Genomic DNA, 17,621 nt, shown 5'->3' with positions numbered 1-17,621 from the left:
GTAAAGACAATACTATATTTATATTGATCAATGTAAGATATATTTATAGAAACAATTTCTAATAAAAATTTGACAAGAGAGAATTGTGAGCTAAATCCGGGAGCTAAATATATAATTTCATTGAAACCTCTTTCTTCTTCCATTAGTCTGCATGGTTCTATTTTGAATGATATTCAATAAGTAACATTAAAAATAAGCCATGTGGAAATAACTAAGGCCTCCCACTAATACAAAAAAAGTATATACATGTATATAGCCAGCGGAGGACGTTTACAAGCAGTATTGTGGTAATTACAAAAAAATAGAAGTGTTTAGATACCTTTTTAATTGAACTACAAATAATTTAATCAACTTGGTTTCCTTGTTATATATACATTGTTTTTATTTATTAAAGTTGAGTTACTGAATGAATTTGAATTTGAACTTGAATTATACGTTCCACAACTGATTATAATCATCGCTATTGGCCCGACTAGATTGCACAAACACAGGTCTGTGTTTCGCTGCTGTCACCACTGCATGTTTCGCCATTAAGAATCGGTGCAGGATCGTCGCAGGTTCTGGTACGAACAGATGTGGGATTCGAACTGCAGTCTTCGGGACAATCATTCCAAGATGACCATTCGCTCCAGTGACCATTCACTAAAACAAATATAATTTCTGTTTTATTGGCTAGCGTAGGATCCCAGGGGGTGTGTGGTGTGTGTGTGTGGGGGGGGAGGTTGGGGTAAATCCCCAATATTTTGCCAGGGGATGGTCCATACAATCATCCTCCCCAATGTTGACGCCTGTATGTGGGTTTCTGACCAACTTAACCCCATATTTGGCCATTTTAGCCCAAAATTGGCAATCTTTGCGCGTTTCGCGCAAATTTGTTCGGCTTTTGCACCACATTTCACCAGTTTAACTTCAATATGGCAAATTTTTCAAGCGCTACGCGCGCATTGGTATCATAAACTTTTTTCTGGCGCCAAAGGCCAAAAGGTGCTGGATTCGCTATACTTCTTTCTAACCCCATCCACCGAATGTCAAAAAGAATTCTACGCCACTAGAAACGGGAGAAAAAATAAATAAAAAATAAAATTTGTTCAAAATTTTAACGCAATTGACAGAATTGGCACGCATTCTAAGGGGCACCTTGCCAAAAGTTTCATCCATTCATGTCATTCATCTGTATTGAATGGCCTTCCAACTGAGTTATGAAATCGAACCAAAAAGCATTACATTACACTGACGTCATTGTTCTGAAAGAAACAAAGACAATAGTGAAACCATTTCTTGAATATTTCAGCTTTGTTAGAAAACCATTTTATTCCATGTTTAAAAATAAATAGCATACCTCCGCATTTCAAACCCACATCACGGTTATGGCTTCCACCATCAGTGTTGTACCAACCAGCATGCGTGCACTGACTTAAGTGAGTTTCTGTGCCATTGCATGTCATTCCTTTCAAAAGAATAGTCCCATCGCCCGGTGTAAAGTCTAGCGAGAATACTGAAAATTGCAATATGAATAATGTATTACGTAAAGTAATAATGTCTTCAAGTAACGTTAATTTAATTGTCTTAGTTACATCTATGCTGTTGGAAACACACCAGAATATCATGTATTACGCCTACACAGTACAGATTTCCCATTCGAAGCAGTAAATGCGGTTAACCTATGAGTTCTTTGTGCAATTTAAGGTTAGCCTATTTTAAACTGTTGCGATTTGGTAGTTCACAGCATCTTGCGAATGGTAGTGAGCTTTGGCAATTGTTGCATTGATCCTTTCATAGCGCGCGTGTAGAAGAATTCAAATATCACAGATATACTTTTGTAGGTCCTATGATTCTTGAGTTATGTCGTAAAGAGGGCTGAAACAACAACACTTTTGTTAAAGTGGAAGCCCCACTTTTGGTTCAAGTTCCTTAGGGAATTAGTCAAGGTTAAAATGTATCCATGTAAATTTTGTTCTGTCTGTCATCAAAGTAACAGGTGTAAGTCAGTTCTTCTGTGGCGAACTGGGAAAGCGGGGCTTCCTGTTTAAACGTACATAACTCTTTAACAACAATAAATTAAGCAAGTTTTCAAAGTATATGTTTTGTATAATGAACTTTTGCAAAACATCAAAGTGTTATTTTTCAATTATATTGATTCAGCTAATCGATTTTTTTGGTTGCTTCGACCAACAAAATCCGATACCCTTAAAAGGTGAACATTTCGTTGGAAATACGTTGTGTTTATATTGACGAGTCTCGTTCAAAGGGGCGCGACCCGATTTACAGCCTCATCCACAATTTGTCTTCATAAAAAAAACCTGATATTTTGGTATCAGAAAAAAGTTCTCAGTAAAATTAAACCCATAAAATGTGCTGAGTGTCACATGTCTGGGTGAACAAAAAAAACCACTATAGTGAGAGAGAGTATAAAATGTCATTTTAGATTTGATTATGAAAAGTATAAAATGCAGTGTCAACTTACTGGGTTCCTTTTTACACACAAAGTATTTATTCCGTTGACAATGTTGAGTTATATGCCAGCTGCCATCTGATTGCATATAGCCACAGGCACGTGAGTGGCTTCCTTGAAACAAGGGCACTGATTCCTGAAAACCAGGCAAATATGTCAGGCTACTACCATCAATCCATTTCAAGGTGTCCACAAACGGACCTAAAAGTCGAAAAATGGAATATAATTAAGGTTAGTTGGAGCCTTCAGGCCATATTTGTCAAGTAATGGGAATACAGTCTAACTACAGTTTAACTACAGTGAGTCAAGAAAGCCACTGGTCACATCTATATTTCCATATGTATTGCATATTTTGATATCGAGTTATTTCCCGTCTACCAGGAAAAATCATGCACATGGTGGAAAAATAAAACTCATTACAATATGAGCCTTGTAAATATTGTGATCTCATGTATGGAACCCGGGGCCACTAAATTGGGCCTTTAATAAGTATTCTTTATTATTAAAGTGCCGTGTAAACTTTGTTGAACATTTTAAACGTCTCTGTTGTATAATTATGATCAATTAGCTAATGTAAAGCTTGCGACGATATTCAAACGACGCCTTTTCTGAGAGCAATACAGTCGTTTTTAATTCAAGGACTTTTCACAATCGTTGGATACGATTTTATGAAACTAGAATGTGAATACATATACTAAAATAGTGAAGACATCGAATATTCGAAGTCAAAAAAGTCTTGGGGGCTGGGAGTCTTAGAAGTTGTGCACCCTTTAGTGCCGTCACTTTTGATTGTTGGATTAACCACTTTCAACTCAAGATGTAGACAACCTTGATGGAAGTTAATTTGGTAATTAGTATTCTTGAGAGTACATCTTTAAAGAGGGACTACGGTAGTTTTCATACCTTCTTCACAAACATTTGCTTGTTTTAACATTTTCATTGCCTCAAGCCTTTGTCTACCGACAGAGGATGATTTAAGGCATTCCCATAACCCAATGGGGTTTCTGACCTTGGTATGTCTGGCTTTAGGTACACATGTGGCAAGTTGACCATACCTTGCATTGGGATTGTGTGCAAATATCTGGTGTTTTCATCCTATTATTTAACATTCAAAACATCGAGACTTAGGAATAAAATTAATGCAGTGGGACAATATGAATGTTTCCTGTAAGAAAATCAAATATCAGTCCTAAGTCTCAACTATTAGCTCGTTGGCTGCAGTTTTAAAATGACAATTTTGTGTGTGTGGCAATGGGGACTTTGCCTTTAAAATTAGGTTATATTGATCAAATTTCCCAATCATAGTGCATTGTAGGAATGCCTTTAAGCCTCCTCTGGTCTACCGATATATCTAGTTCAGTCATTTCTAATTGTGGATGTAGCACCAATATCATCACGAGATGTAACCAACCTGTCGCGACTCAATCTTGCCTCTAATTGGTATTCACAAAGTACACCACTAGTGTCGTGTTAATATTACATTCGACGTATCTGTTGTATTTAGGCTAATAGCCGAAGAAAAAGAGCTAGCGGACAAATCCCGGGGGACAAATATCGTCGGGCATGTTGCTTTTTCTCAGAATATAACATTGTTAGACATGATTTCATCGATACCTCTGTGTAAAATACACGTAGAATACACATTTCATAACACGTTGCCAAATATCAAAACCATTATGCTAATATTCTTGGAAATTTTAACTTCTAAAGCTAAAACGTCCCACAGGAGGTTTGGTAAGTCAATGTTCGGAATAATTCCTCGGAGTAACAGCAGAAATGGGCTACAGAGTCAACTGTCTTGCGGTCATTGCATATATTTACAAGAGTGAAATTGACTTCTCGCCCGTGTATACGATTAGCATCCCAGCAAACACAAAAACGTTTTCAAAAGGTTTTAAATAAGTAATATTTTGGCTTTTGGTTTAGGTAAAAACGTTTTAATAACATTAAAATGTCGGGTTATATAAAGGTCATGATAATGTTTTAAAACGTTTTGTATGAAAACACACTACAACAATATTTTTAAATGTTTTCAAAAAATGTTATTGTAAACTATTTTTGCAAACATTTTTGCCAAATATTGTGTCAATACTTAAATAACATTATGCTAAAATATTTGAACCCAGCAAACACAGAAATGTTCTTAAAATGTTGTTTCAAAACCTTTTAATAACATTTAAATGTCGGGTTATATAAAGGTCATGAAACGTTTTTAAAACGTTATTGAAAATATTTTGGGCAAATATTTTTCGCAAAATATTTTTTCAACCCCCAAATAACATTCTGTTTAGAATGTTTTGTATCAAGTTTTCAAGAATGTTTTTGGAATATTATTAAAACGTTTTTATGTCCTTTATATAACCCGACATTTAAACGTTTTCTGTAAAACATTTTTGTTTGCTGAGCAGTAGATTATCAAAAAATGTTTTTTAAGGTTATGAAAACGTTTTATACTCTTAATTATACCCTTTATATAACCCGACATTTAAACGTTTTCTGACAACCTTTTATAACCTTTTGCGAATGATGTCGAAAACGTTTTGTGTTTGCTGGGATATACATTGGAGGCAATCCGGGAACATTTATTAGTTTCTTCGACTTATTTGATTCTGTGGATACAAAGTAACAATTTCATTGCAAACAAGAAGATGACGATTAAATTTATACGCAGTATAAAATGATGAACGTTTCTTGGAATTAATTATAAGTGCTTAATTGATACTAGCAACAGAAACTGCATTACATTTATTTTTGCAAATGTCATGCTTTTTCATAGACTAGACACTGGACACTTTGAGGCAGTCAAGTTAGCTCAATCGATAAGGCGTTTGACTATGTTGTGAGAGGTTGCAGGTTCGAACCCTGGTGGTGCCTATATTATGCTCTCGTGGAAAAATTGAGTTATCTTTAAATTCCCCCAGACAAGGAACTTACTGCTAATTTGACTCTTTGTAACCCGTACGAAACTCCGGGAGCTGATCCTGGTTTCTAAGGTTATTTGTGGAATTTCTAGGGTGTGCGCTCTTGAAGCAGCAAAGTCCCTGAATTGTTGTTTAATGGTTTATGGAATGATGTGGGGCCGTAGTGGTCAGCGACAACCTGTAAAGTGTGCTGAGGTTGGTGGGCCAACGTCTAGGCGTTGTTTTGTGCCTGTGCGTAGCGCACTATAAATCACTGCGCACTGCGCTATAGAGTATTAGCCACTTATCCTTCTACAGCTGATTTAGTAGTCATTAATCAATTGTTGTAAGGATGAAAAGAGTAGTTTAATTTGGGTCGTGTCTTTTGAAATATGAGGACATCATTTTGAAACTTTGGCGATTTTCGAAATTTTCTATGTCTTCAAATCTACTGACCAATGAGATGCACTGGTATTTAAGACAGTTATGTTCATTGGTTCAAACAGGTTATCGCTCTTCTCTGACGATTGGACACTTTATAACATCTAGATGGAACTATCGAAAACATCAATTTGACTTTAATAGCATGTTATTCCCAAGATAGACACACAAGCGGAGAAAACAAAGGTACCATCCATTAAGTTTAATTGAGTTTATAGATAATACGTCTTAATTTAGGAAACAATAGCGCCGAGCTTCAGGCTGATGTTTGAATATGTTCTCTATCTCTCTATCGATTTACTGATTTATTTCTTCGTGGAACTCAAAGCTCGATTTCCGGTACAACTCATTACTAACAAAGTTTGTATGAGAGCTAGTTTCTTCATTGTTTTTGTGTACTCGTGTGATGCGCCAAAGGAAAGAAATTAGGTAAGAATATACTCCATTACACTGATCATAGAACCATGCTATCCCAGCATGCCTATATAATATTTCAGTGCAGCCTAGTGTCTCTATAAACCAGTACATAGCACATATTTTTTGAAAACTCAAGACAATTGCTTTGACTGACAAGGACGGATTTACCACAGGGCCAGATGGGCCAGGGCCCATGGCTCAAGATCCAAGTGGCTGATAAAAATTAAATGAAAAGAAGTAGAAGAAAAAAGAATAAGAACAAGAAAATGAAAAGTGGGACAATGTAATGGAGCACTGTGAAAAATAAGTTGCTGGGTAGGGTCAACCGGGCAGAGTGTAACACGTGGATCCAGATATATAGGCAAGAGATAAGTATTAGCCTTCCCTGAACTTCTTTCTGCAACCATAATGGCCGAGGGTTAGGATTAGAGGTTAGGGTTAGAATTAGGGTTAAGGTTAGAGTTAGGAAAAGTGGGTAATGGTGAATCCAACGGACGAGGACACAAAACACATCAAGGATCAATAAATGATACAAGAGGATACCTTGAATATGAACAACAGAAAAGAAAACGAGCAAGGTACACCAACTTGATGTGGGGAAACAAGTAAAATACAGACTAGACAATATGCAGGGGGTGGGGGCAAAACCAGCAAATGTAGGCATAGGAAGTAGGCAAAGTTCGATAGCCAAAAATTACCAGTTCCAAGGCTCACAAAAGTGCTAAACCTGCAAAAACAACAAGGATCAATGATGTAAATCACTGTGCACACTCGGTAAACCAAACAACCAATGTAGGTACCAAAACAGGCAAAGTTCGATGGCCAAAAATTGCCAATTTCAGAGCCCACAGAAGTGTCAGCAAAACAGTACAAAATAACCTGGAGCAGACAAACAAAACCAAACAGACAAAACACAACCGACGTTTCGAGCAGATAAACTGCTCTTCTTCAGGGACAGACAACAAAATATAAAAGCTTTTATTTTGGTGTATTATATGTATGCACTTGTTTTGTAAGGCTGCGATCACATAGAAGTATACTGTATACGGTATTCGCTATACGATATACGCCCATTCGATCAGCCCGAGTTCACATGGGACTGGGAGTATTACTATGTAAACTCAGCCTGATCGAATGAGCGTATATCGTATAGACGAATCCAACGAGCCAAGTCATGGTCAGGATTTGGTCGGCCATATTTGGTTACCCGCATGCACCAAACAGGTGTTGTGAGTACCCAATTGGGTGGATTAAACCCGCTTAAAAATTCGATGTTCGATTCTTTTGTGTTGCAAACTGTCATCATTCTTTTGTCTACGTGTAACACGGATGATAGAATGCAGTTTATAATACCCTTCAAGGCCGCATCATCTCACATTTTAGGTGGGATACTTGGGTACCCGTCGCGGCTAATGGCTGCCATTGAGGAGTAGGAATGCGTGAAATTGGATTCGTCTATAGCAGTATACTTCTATGTGATCGCAGCCTAATGGAAGCTACTCTCAGCAGCCGGCGGGCAGTTTATAAAGACACGTGCTTTGATGCCTAGATACAAATCTGGCATGGAAAGAGGTAAATCCGGGAGGTAAATCCGGCCACGTTGACTGAGGTTTGCGATAAACGGTTACAATATCCAATAGCAAATTATAGGTTCCATTCTGAGTGGGGGTGTGTGTGGGGGTGTTTGGGGGTGGTGAGGGGTGTGATTCAGCTCAATTTCAGCTTTGCATCATGGGAGGACATGGGTTTCTATAATTGAAAACCGAATTAAAAAGACTAGTTTGCGTATGTCGTCCTGTCAACCAGACCAAAAATGCTGTACTTCGCAGGTCACAACCAATCTAGACTTCTCCGTAGTCCACTTGCCCATTGTGCAGACTCTGGCTATTGAATAAAAGCTTAAAACTCTGAATTAATTAATTTGTGCACAATTGGTAGATTTTCACATCTGTTTTTTTTTAGTCATCGTACTCCCTCTGTTTGTTGGCTTCCCAAGTGAGATTTTTAACTCGATTACTGTTACTGTGACTAATATAATTATAATAAACTTTTTCATAACCATTTATTAGTATTTTGATGTCATAGATATAAGTATAATTTCGCGTTCAACTGAATGCGTTCATCATGATTAATAACATATTTTCATTGATCAAAAATCGACTATGGCATAGTCTACAACCAATCACACCGCGCTTTTGCCTTGTCGTCAGACGCAAACTAATCTTTTTAATTAGGTCTTCAATTACTTCCCCAGAGATATAAGACATGCAATACGGGCTATATCAAATTATAGAAAATAACTGAGAAATATGAAACTGATCACACTGACTTTCAATTACAAGAAATGGCTTCGCGAGATCTCGTTGGGTAAGAAGAGGATCTGTAGTTTTGACTTTGAATTATCTATGATTTTTTATCATTTTTGATGTATTGTCTTCTTTGAAACCAAATCGGCTACCAAGCTTATTTTCTTTAATTTGACCCACTTTTATTTTGAACATAATTGACTCAAATCACCAAAATAAATTGCATTTATTTTTCGCTAGCCGAGTTTTACATGCTACACCAATTTTCGCCAAATTCAAATCCACTTTTGGCCAAGACAATGACTGATTTTACTTGCATACAGCAATTTGATAAAATATTTAATAAAATTATTCCCCGAATGGACAATTTGGTCCGGAGAACGTATTTCTTTGGTTCAATGTCGGACACCTAACACTTGCACAACGAACCATATGTTACTAATGCATGTAGAGAGAAATCGTTCTTAAGATTTGTGACCTTCACTTTAGTTGAACAATCTAAATTGCTGAATTTCCTGGATTTGTTTAATCATAGGAAGGACCTTAAATTCGGGATTCGGGATTAAACTACAAGATCGACAGGGGTCGTTTTCATTCCGACTTTACAAAGAGTTTCTTTGCCTCCATGCCTTTGTCTAGTTCAGTCACTATTGATATAGCACCAATTTCATCAGAAGATGTAAACAACATGTTGCAATTCAATCTTGACTCTAATTAGTAATCTTAACGTACATCACTAGTGTCGTGTTGGCAAGATTGTTGGCGAGCACTTCCGACGTATCTGTTGTAAAAGAGCTTGCGGACAATAGATCGCTTTTTCTCCGAATATATGACATTGTTTAGTCGATATCAATTCAACACGTTTTAAGAATCAAATTTCAAAACACGTTGCCAAAGATCAACAGTTTAGTATCATGTAAGCACTATTATTACTGTATCATTCTTAGAAATGGTGAAATTTCAGCTAAAATCATAAAGTTGTAGAATAAGTTCGTGAGATTCGCGTTCTGAGGGTTACACTTCCCACAGGAGGTTTGGTAAGTCAATGTTCGGAATAATTCCTCGGAGTATCAGCAGAAATTGGCTACAGAGTCAACTGTCTTGCGGTCACTGTATGGATTTACAAGAGTGAAATTGACTTCTCGCTATTCCTGCTAGTGCTGCATTAGATTAGCAAATAGCTTGAAGATTCTGTATTATACGTTTCCGCGACTTATTTGATTTTCTGGACAGAAATGAATAAAACTTTGAAAGTGAAGTAGTATTTTCATTGCGAAGAAAATAAGAATATTAAATATGACGAAGATGATTTACTTTATATGCTTCACGTATATTGAAATGATGAACGTTGCAATTGTAGTTGTGAAATTGCATGTGTTATTTGTTTTTCACTTCATATTTTTTACAGACTGTTATCAAGTACTAACCACTATGCAATCTAATTTGGTAGTCATGAATCAAGTATAAAGTAAAGCCAAGAATTTTCTGCTTTACAAATGCTAAATTCCGCTTTTCTCTGCTTTGTAATTTTAGCACATGTCTGACATAATAATATTAAAATTGTTTGCAAACAATCCAAGAATAAACTGATTGAAAAGCCCGGCCAATGTGACGATCATTGAAATGTTGCAAAGTTGGGATGGGTGATTGGGTATCATGGCTGCAATGGGAGGTAGGACAGGCGTTGTACGGTTAATCTATGACGGATTTTACTTTAATTTGATGAATTTTGAAGACCCGTTTCATTTAGTAGTTTATTTATTTCTTTTCAATTTTTTTCTAGGTCATATTTGCTTATTTTATTCTCAGAAATGCGTTTTCCGCTTTACCTCCGAATTCCGCGATTTTCGCGGAATTTCCGCAACGCGGAGAATTCTTGGCTTTAGTATAAAGCGAGTGGGATTGCAGGGCCATATTTTCCCGTTTTTGCCATTTGACTAAAGAACTGCTGCAATATGCTTCCTAATCATATTATTGATTGATCTTATAGAAATGAGACAAGGAAGCAATATCATTATTTCCATAGGTTCTGCTGTTCTTGAGTTAAGGCCAATAATTATAGCACACATATAGAAAGGTTTCTATGCAAAAACGATTCTACTACAATACACCTGAGCACACATTTTCGTCCAAGAGCTTCCAAGCAGTCGACAGTCCGACTCCAGGTAGGAAAGCTTACTATTATTTATAGTTAGTATGTCCTCTAGAGGGTGAAATCTATTGTGAATTGGTCAATCGTGAAATTCCCGTAAGGCGGTTACGTTGCAGTTGGTAGCTAAAAATGACGTTCCAAATGACAAAAAAAAGACATTACAAAATGCAACAAAATGTTGTTTGTCGTGTTATGAAGCGTATCAAAGTATCCAAAATAGAACAAGTAGACCGTAAATAAATTCACCAGGTTTGCAGAAAATCAGAATACAAAGTTCATTTTTCAAAACCAATTAGATACTTTTCACGGACCTGACATTTTCGATTGTCATGGGCGAATTTCTTCTTCAGAGTGAGCTATGTCCACACATCTTTTCCGGCGATTTCGGCCTATAGAGGGCGCACTACTCGCGGAAATGTATGGGTCATAAATGTGACTTAGAAAATGGGCCCCCTCGTCTATGTTAATGACTTCCGATTGTTTTCTAGTCTGGCGGGTGTAGTTCTTTTTTTAAACCAGTAATTTTGTCCGTTTCTTTCATGTGTTCACTTAGTCTCGTGGAAAATGCTTTCGGTGCTCCGTCATGAGATCACAATGCCTTGCTATAAATGTTTCTACAAGAGCAGAAACGTGGTAACATGAAGAGCAAAACATTTTTTACTGCACAACCTTATATTCGGCAAGCATGGGAAAAGCCTATGGGTGATCGATTTCTATTGTTTGAAATTCCCCTCCACATCAAAAAAATGAGTTTTGGTCATATATATTATTATTTTGGATTAAAAAAAACACGCGTATTTCGTCTCAACCCATCACGACAATTTTTTTATCTACGGAAACATGAAAGCATGAATTTTCATGTTTAGTTCTGTCCGTGGAAACAAATAAAGAGCGACAGGCAAATTGGTAAGCCCCTTTGAATCATGCGATAATTTGTCTACATACCCATTGAAAACCCGACGGTTGGGCCAAGATTTAGAATTGTTAATGAAATATCGCGCGTTTTTCGTAGTCACAGAAATTGTTGAAATAAGGTTTTTGTTTTCAAATAGGCTTTGAACTTTCATATCCCGAGCGTGGAGCATAAGTTTTTTACACCGTAAACACACAATGACCAAATGACAGAACAGCCGGTGGAAAATCAACAGCTGAATTGAACTAGTAATTAGGCAGATGAACGAAAGTTTTTCATATGATTGACTGGTGAGATTCGGTACAATTTCAGCATTGCATCATGGGAAGACGTGTATTTATACTGTGCTACTCCTATAATCTTGCCCAGAGAAATAAGACATGCAATACGGTTTATATTATAGATATGAAATTATAGAAAATAAAGAAATATGAAACTGATCACACTGACTTTTGATTACAAGAAATGGCTTCGTAATCTCGTTGGAGATTTGTCTTTGAAACTGCAGATTTGTTATTGAATACCGTATGACGTTTTATTCTCTTGGCAACAAAGTGCGAAGTGGGTCACAGTCTAAAATCCTTAAATATTTTACAGTCTGTTCGAGCCCAACTGTACTGGAAACATACATGCTAGTGTTACATATGTCCGCTATTGTTGCTGAAAACACTATTGAACACATGCTTCCACGAAATGGCTTCATACATGTATTTTATCGGCTTCATTGCTTCCACAATAAATGCTTTTACATGTCAGAGTTTATAATTTTAAAAAGCAAACATGTCGGCAGCGAACCATACTGCCATTACATGTAGATAAAACGTGTCACCCACTTTTACTTGAACACTCTGTATTGAGAAGCCTTGACTGTTCCTGGATTTAAAACAAACGGAGTAAGGATTGTTTCGCAAAGAAGTATTTCTGTAGAAGTGTATCAATCTTTTATCAATTCTAATTACCTATTCAAACAAAGAAGAATCCTTTAAAACGTGAAATTACAATGAATGGGTTGATGACTCATTTTCCTTGAAAAGTAAGTCTGAAAGCTAAAAGAACAAAAAACCTTTTTTCCCTTTTCATTTGATAATGTAATCCACTTACTATTGATGCTCGCACTTGACGATATAATACGCTATAATATAATGAAAGACAAAGATAAAAAGACTACTTTGCAACTGACGTCATCTGTCAATCAAACTCGAGCATGGTTTGTTTACAAGTGTCATGATGATATGAAACGCGGCGGTAAAACCGGGTGCCTTATTGTTAATTTTGCACCTACAAACATACAAAACATCTAAAAAGTTAGGTCTTTATAGTAGGAAACTTTCTCTCGCGAAGGCACCATGTCAACAATGCCTAGAAAAGTTGCTTTTTGCCTTGTAAAAGTACGTAATTTTCGCCATTTTCTGCTATTCCTTTTCTCCGATCGGCACCAGATAAATCGACCTTCCTTGTACGCGCTATTAACCAATCAAGGATCATAGATAATTTGATTGACAGTGATGTCAGACGCAAGCTAGTCTTTTTATCTTTGTCTTTGTCTTTCATTATAGTTACCAACCACGTGAGTTTGTTCATCCGGCAACCCAACATGGCGCGTTTACACCCAAATGACGTAAGCTAATCATAGATCAATCCTTTAGGGATGTTACACTTATTGTGGTATCACTGCATAGAGGAGACCATACATCGGTACCAAATGCAGTTTACAATGTGTAAGATAGAAAATACAGAGTGTGGGATTTAAGAGCAGCATAGCCCATACGTCCACTGTTTCAAACAGTCCCTCATCCAGTTGCCGAACAGGCTTTTGATGAGTACATGCGCAGAGGCAGTTGAAGTAGAAGATTTCACACCACCAAAGCGTATTATATGGTTGTGCGCTCTAAATTTTAATTCTCAGAAAAACGAGCAGAAATTTGTTTAACTTTAGCTAAATTTGGATTGACCATGATTAGTATGTTAAATACTGCAAGTGTGCCACAAATGGGAGAGATCAAGTAATTTATAATGATTTTGAGCAGCCTTTTTTCTTTATAGAAACACTGGTATGATTTTGCATGTAAATTAGGCAATTCTCAGACCTCGAGGGCCAGTCGTAAAAATAATGAAGGTCAACATATTTTTTCCAGCTAGATGGATTAGGCAAGGGCTGGTTTCAGCCTTTATAGCTGTCGCTAAAACATTTCGCCCCTGTGAAGAAAAAGTACGTTTTCTTAAACCATGTTATAGCATTTCCATAAAAAATAGATTACTATTTCTTTTCCATAAAATGTTAGCTTTTACTGTCAGATATGACCCCTTTTAATTTTGAGCCGGACAACTGAGGTAAAGCAAAGAAAACTGAAATTAACTACAAGCGCAGATGTCGTCAATGCATGTCACTCCTTCGGTTGTGCTACTCCACGGTCATTTGATGTGTGTGTACCATCCCGCACGCCGTGTACGTACTGTGCTGTGAACAACGTGTACGTGTACACGTACGACTAATATTTCCATCGTAATAATAAAACGACCGTAAAACGGTTCCTGCGTTTTATTCAAAATCGCGAATTTTGACAAAACTACAGCACCTAAAGTCTTGATTTTTGCAGGGCATGTTAGTTTAACAAAGTATATTACAACCGTGTAAAAACAGAATTTTGAAAAGTATTGAGGGCATCCTCCTCAGCAAATGTTATAATATGGCTTTAAGGCAAATTTATCACTGACATATCGCTGATTTGGTGGTGTGTATCAGAAACACAAACCCCACATAGTGCATTTATGTCCGCGGCAAATTCACCGTGACCTTTCCAGCAATAAACCCGCTTAGTGAAGATTAAACCGAAATATGCAGTATTAAACCATTATAGTAATCGATTGTCCAACGCAAATTTATTACCACGTGATAATATTAATCCAATGAGCGATCGAATTGTCCGCTACGGTCGACTAATCCAATTGATAATGACGCCATTGACATGTACGGGCGGAGCTTCACTGGCTGAGTTTTGGGGTATTGTTCACTGGTTTGCTGTCATTTACTCATCAAGGCGGTCCACCGTTATTATAAGGACTATGCTAATGATTTAAAGATTGACATGTAAAGAATAAACCATACTTGATTGACAGAAAGTACTAAATCTTGCAAATGTGACCAAGCTAGGGCGGCCCGGTGAAGCAAAATGTGCATTGGAATAACACGGGAGTTTGGATATAGATGGTATATTTCTTTCTCATACAAATGTATGGTCCCCCGTTATTAAAGCTTGTACCGGGTTGAATATTCAGATATTTTGAAAAGAATAAGTAAATGAAACATAGAGAAAGTACTAAAATCATAGATTTATACTTTTTCATATATGACGCTAACTAGTTCATCTCGTATATCTACAACACAGCGCTACCATGGCTACCGGCAGGGTTCAATTGCCTATTGTGAGTGCCCCTGTGTTGTGTGCATACATGTAGTTAACAATAGCTGCATGATGATTTGTTATCAAATTAGTATGATGTGGGTTAAGATGGAAGTTACGAATAAACTGGCAGCAAAATGTGGAAAATACTTAACTATGATAATACAAACCATTAGCTACTGATTCACCGTTGTGAGCGCCAAGCCATATTCCGTAATTAGAGTCAGAACTAGAATTGAGGAAATTATCCAGCACAAAACCATCCTCGTCCGCAGAAGTTATAGTGACCTGTGTGAAACAAAGACGATATTTGAAAAGGACCGGGTTGTCAGTACAAACGGAATATTTATGTTAGTTTTCACTGATCACTAGATAGAGGAGACCTATAACTGTATATTAGTACCATAACGATATATGATGTTTACAATTGAGAATTAGGGGGATGAGACACCCCCCCCCCCTTCTTAGTCCATGTTACAAAATATGACCCAAAAATTCTAGGGCTAAAGGTACTGTAAATAAATGACTGCAATGGACCAATCAAACCACGCGAATAATATACCCTACCCTCCGGCGGTATAATATAATTTCAATGTGTAAAGCGTCTTTCCTGTGTTCTACTTCTCAAAGTTAGATTCATTTGAAATGGTTAACGATTAGGTTGTGAAGTATTTACCTTTTCGCCATAATTTGACTATTTATCCAAAAATACTGTCTTAATGGTTTCAGATAATTCTCTGAAGTATTTAGCCTCTTCCTTGTGATTGGTCTATTTATTCGAAAACACTCTCCTTTACAGGCACTCTTTTGGTTTAAAGTGGTCGCGATGTGGGCGTCAGAACCTCTTATACAGAAAAATTGAAGATGGAATCTGTCACCCAAAAGGTTATAGTAATCTAACCCGTTTACATAGAAATTCCCTTGAGAAGTTATAGGCGTATACATATCTTGTATCATATTGCACTTGTTCGTATTTTGCGCACGCACCATAATAAACTTGTGCGTAAATATATTTCCTGTCATGGAGAAGCAACTTTGTGACCTGTGAAATAGTACCCATTGTTTGTGGCTACAATTCAATGCAGCTTTCGTTTCTAGATTACTAAAATATGAGACTATTTTTAGTCTCAGCTAAAACAAGACGGGTTTTTAGGTTGACGATTTTGTATTTTAAGAGCTCAAGTTTTTAGGAACTATAACGTATGCTGCGGACAACCAATAAATCAGGCAACTATTTTTAGCTGATTGCCTGGAACAATAGCTTCTAAATTTAATCAAGACGGGAAGTCATACACGGGGTTTCTTTAGAAGCACTATGCTCCATAAAAACAATCTCATTATAAAAGTATTTATTTTTAGCGTATATACATTGTTCAAGTTCTATTAATATAAGATGTGATAAATTTAGCCAAAAAATAATATATCACCCACTTCAAAGGCTTCATAAGATAATAATTATACCAACGTCGATTGTAAGCATTCTCAAATGATACCCGGTCCACACATAGTTTAAATTAAATTAATATAAGTTTCGTTTGAAAGGCTCCGTTGAGGACATCTAGCATAAGTATTCTCATCTACAGCAAACAGTTGTTATCTAAGCCGAGTGTATGAATATTCAACTTTTAATGATGTCTGCTAAATTTAGCCAATATTACAAACTCACTTGAAAGGCGTCGTAAGAAGAGCATTGATCGTGAGCATTTTGGAATGTCATTATCTCAGTGCCTTGTAGATAACAGTAATCGCCATATTCTTTCCACTCATCTGCACAGGTTGAATCTATGCAAAAACAATAGAAATAAAAATTTGACTTTTACACGAGTCAGAAAAAAGCCGCTCCGTCCCAAGTAAAAACATACCATCTGCTTCACCCGGTCCCCGCACTCCGCGCATCCGCGGGTATTCATGCTCGTCGAAAATTTCACGAAATAAGGGGTGTTTTCAGATGAAGAAACGCGATTCGCGAAACACACAAAAAGAGGTGTTTTTTCAAAACATCTTCGCGAAATTGAAAAAAAAGGGTATTTTCATCGAACAGCCTACGCGTTTCTGCCAGAAAAGGGTATATTAGAAATATCGTTCGCGTTTTAGCGAAAATAGAGGTATTGTCGAAGGGTAAATAATTCGCGAAGTCGCTAAAAAAAGGGGTGTTTTTCCCCTAAAAACTTAGCGAAATGAGATGCAAAAGGGGGGTGTTTTTAAAGTTCACCGACAAGCATGAATACCCGCGGATGCGCGGAGTGCGGGGACCGGGCTGCTTCATCATTTGCCAGCTTTTACTTTGTTTTACTATAGAAGGGCCTGAGTAAAAGGGCAGTATAATATAATCTACTTGCACGTTTACTTTTTGAACAGTCTACAAAATAGTACTTCCAAAGTCTACGCATTGTCTGCTTTGTTATTAAAGATACTTTATTTAAAGCCGTAATGAGTAATTTGCTGTACAGCGACGCCCTCAATTTGTGTTGAATTTCTACTTTTTACATGATTGTAATACCCAATAATGGTGCACTGAAGTGCTTTACTTATAGTAAAATTTAGGTAGTTATAATAAACCAGGAGATCTCCGGTTTTATCCCGAGTTCACCGATCAGGTGATGGCTGTGCATGTGTATCATTGAATCAGTGACGTATAA

General features: G+C 37.0%; 1 protein-coding gene across 1 annotated transcript in view; it reads right to left on the bottom strand.

The window, feature by feature from the left end:
- Positions 1-436: 436 nt before the first annotated feature.
- LOC140165464 (uncharacterized) overlaps positions 437-17,621 on the bottom strand; it is a 33,916-nt gene continuing 16,731 nt past the window's right edge. Inside the window, exons 14-18 of the mRNA XM_072188753.1 lie at positions 16,649-16,764; positions 15,153-15,270; positions 2,465-2,653; positions 1,340-1,495; positions 437-642 (exon numbers count right to left, since the gene is read on the bottom strand). Coding sequence (XP_072044854.1) covers positions 473-642; positions 1,340-1,495; positions 2,465-2,653; positions 15,153-15,270; positions 16,649-16,764 — 749 coding nt within the window. The 3' untranslated portion in view covers positions 437-472. The remainder of the gene's footprint in view (positions 643-1,339; positions 1,496-2,464; positions 2,654-15,152; positions 15,271-16,648; positions 16,765-17,621) is intronic.

This window comes from Amphiura filiformis, chromosome 12 (genome assembly GCF_039555335.1).
Source record: "Amphiura filiformis chromosome 12, Afil_fr2py, whole genome shotgun sequence".
Taxonomy (NCBI): Eukaryota; Metazoa; Echinodermata; class Ophiuroidea; order Amphilepidida; family Amphiuridae; genus Amphiura; species Amphiura filiformis.
Note: the sequence above shows the minus strand (reverse complement) of the source record. Positions and strands in the feature narration are given on the sequence as shown.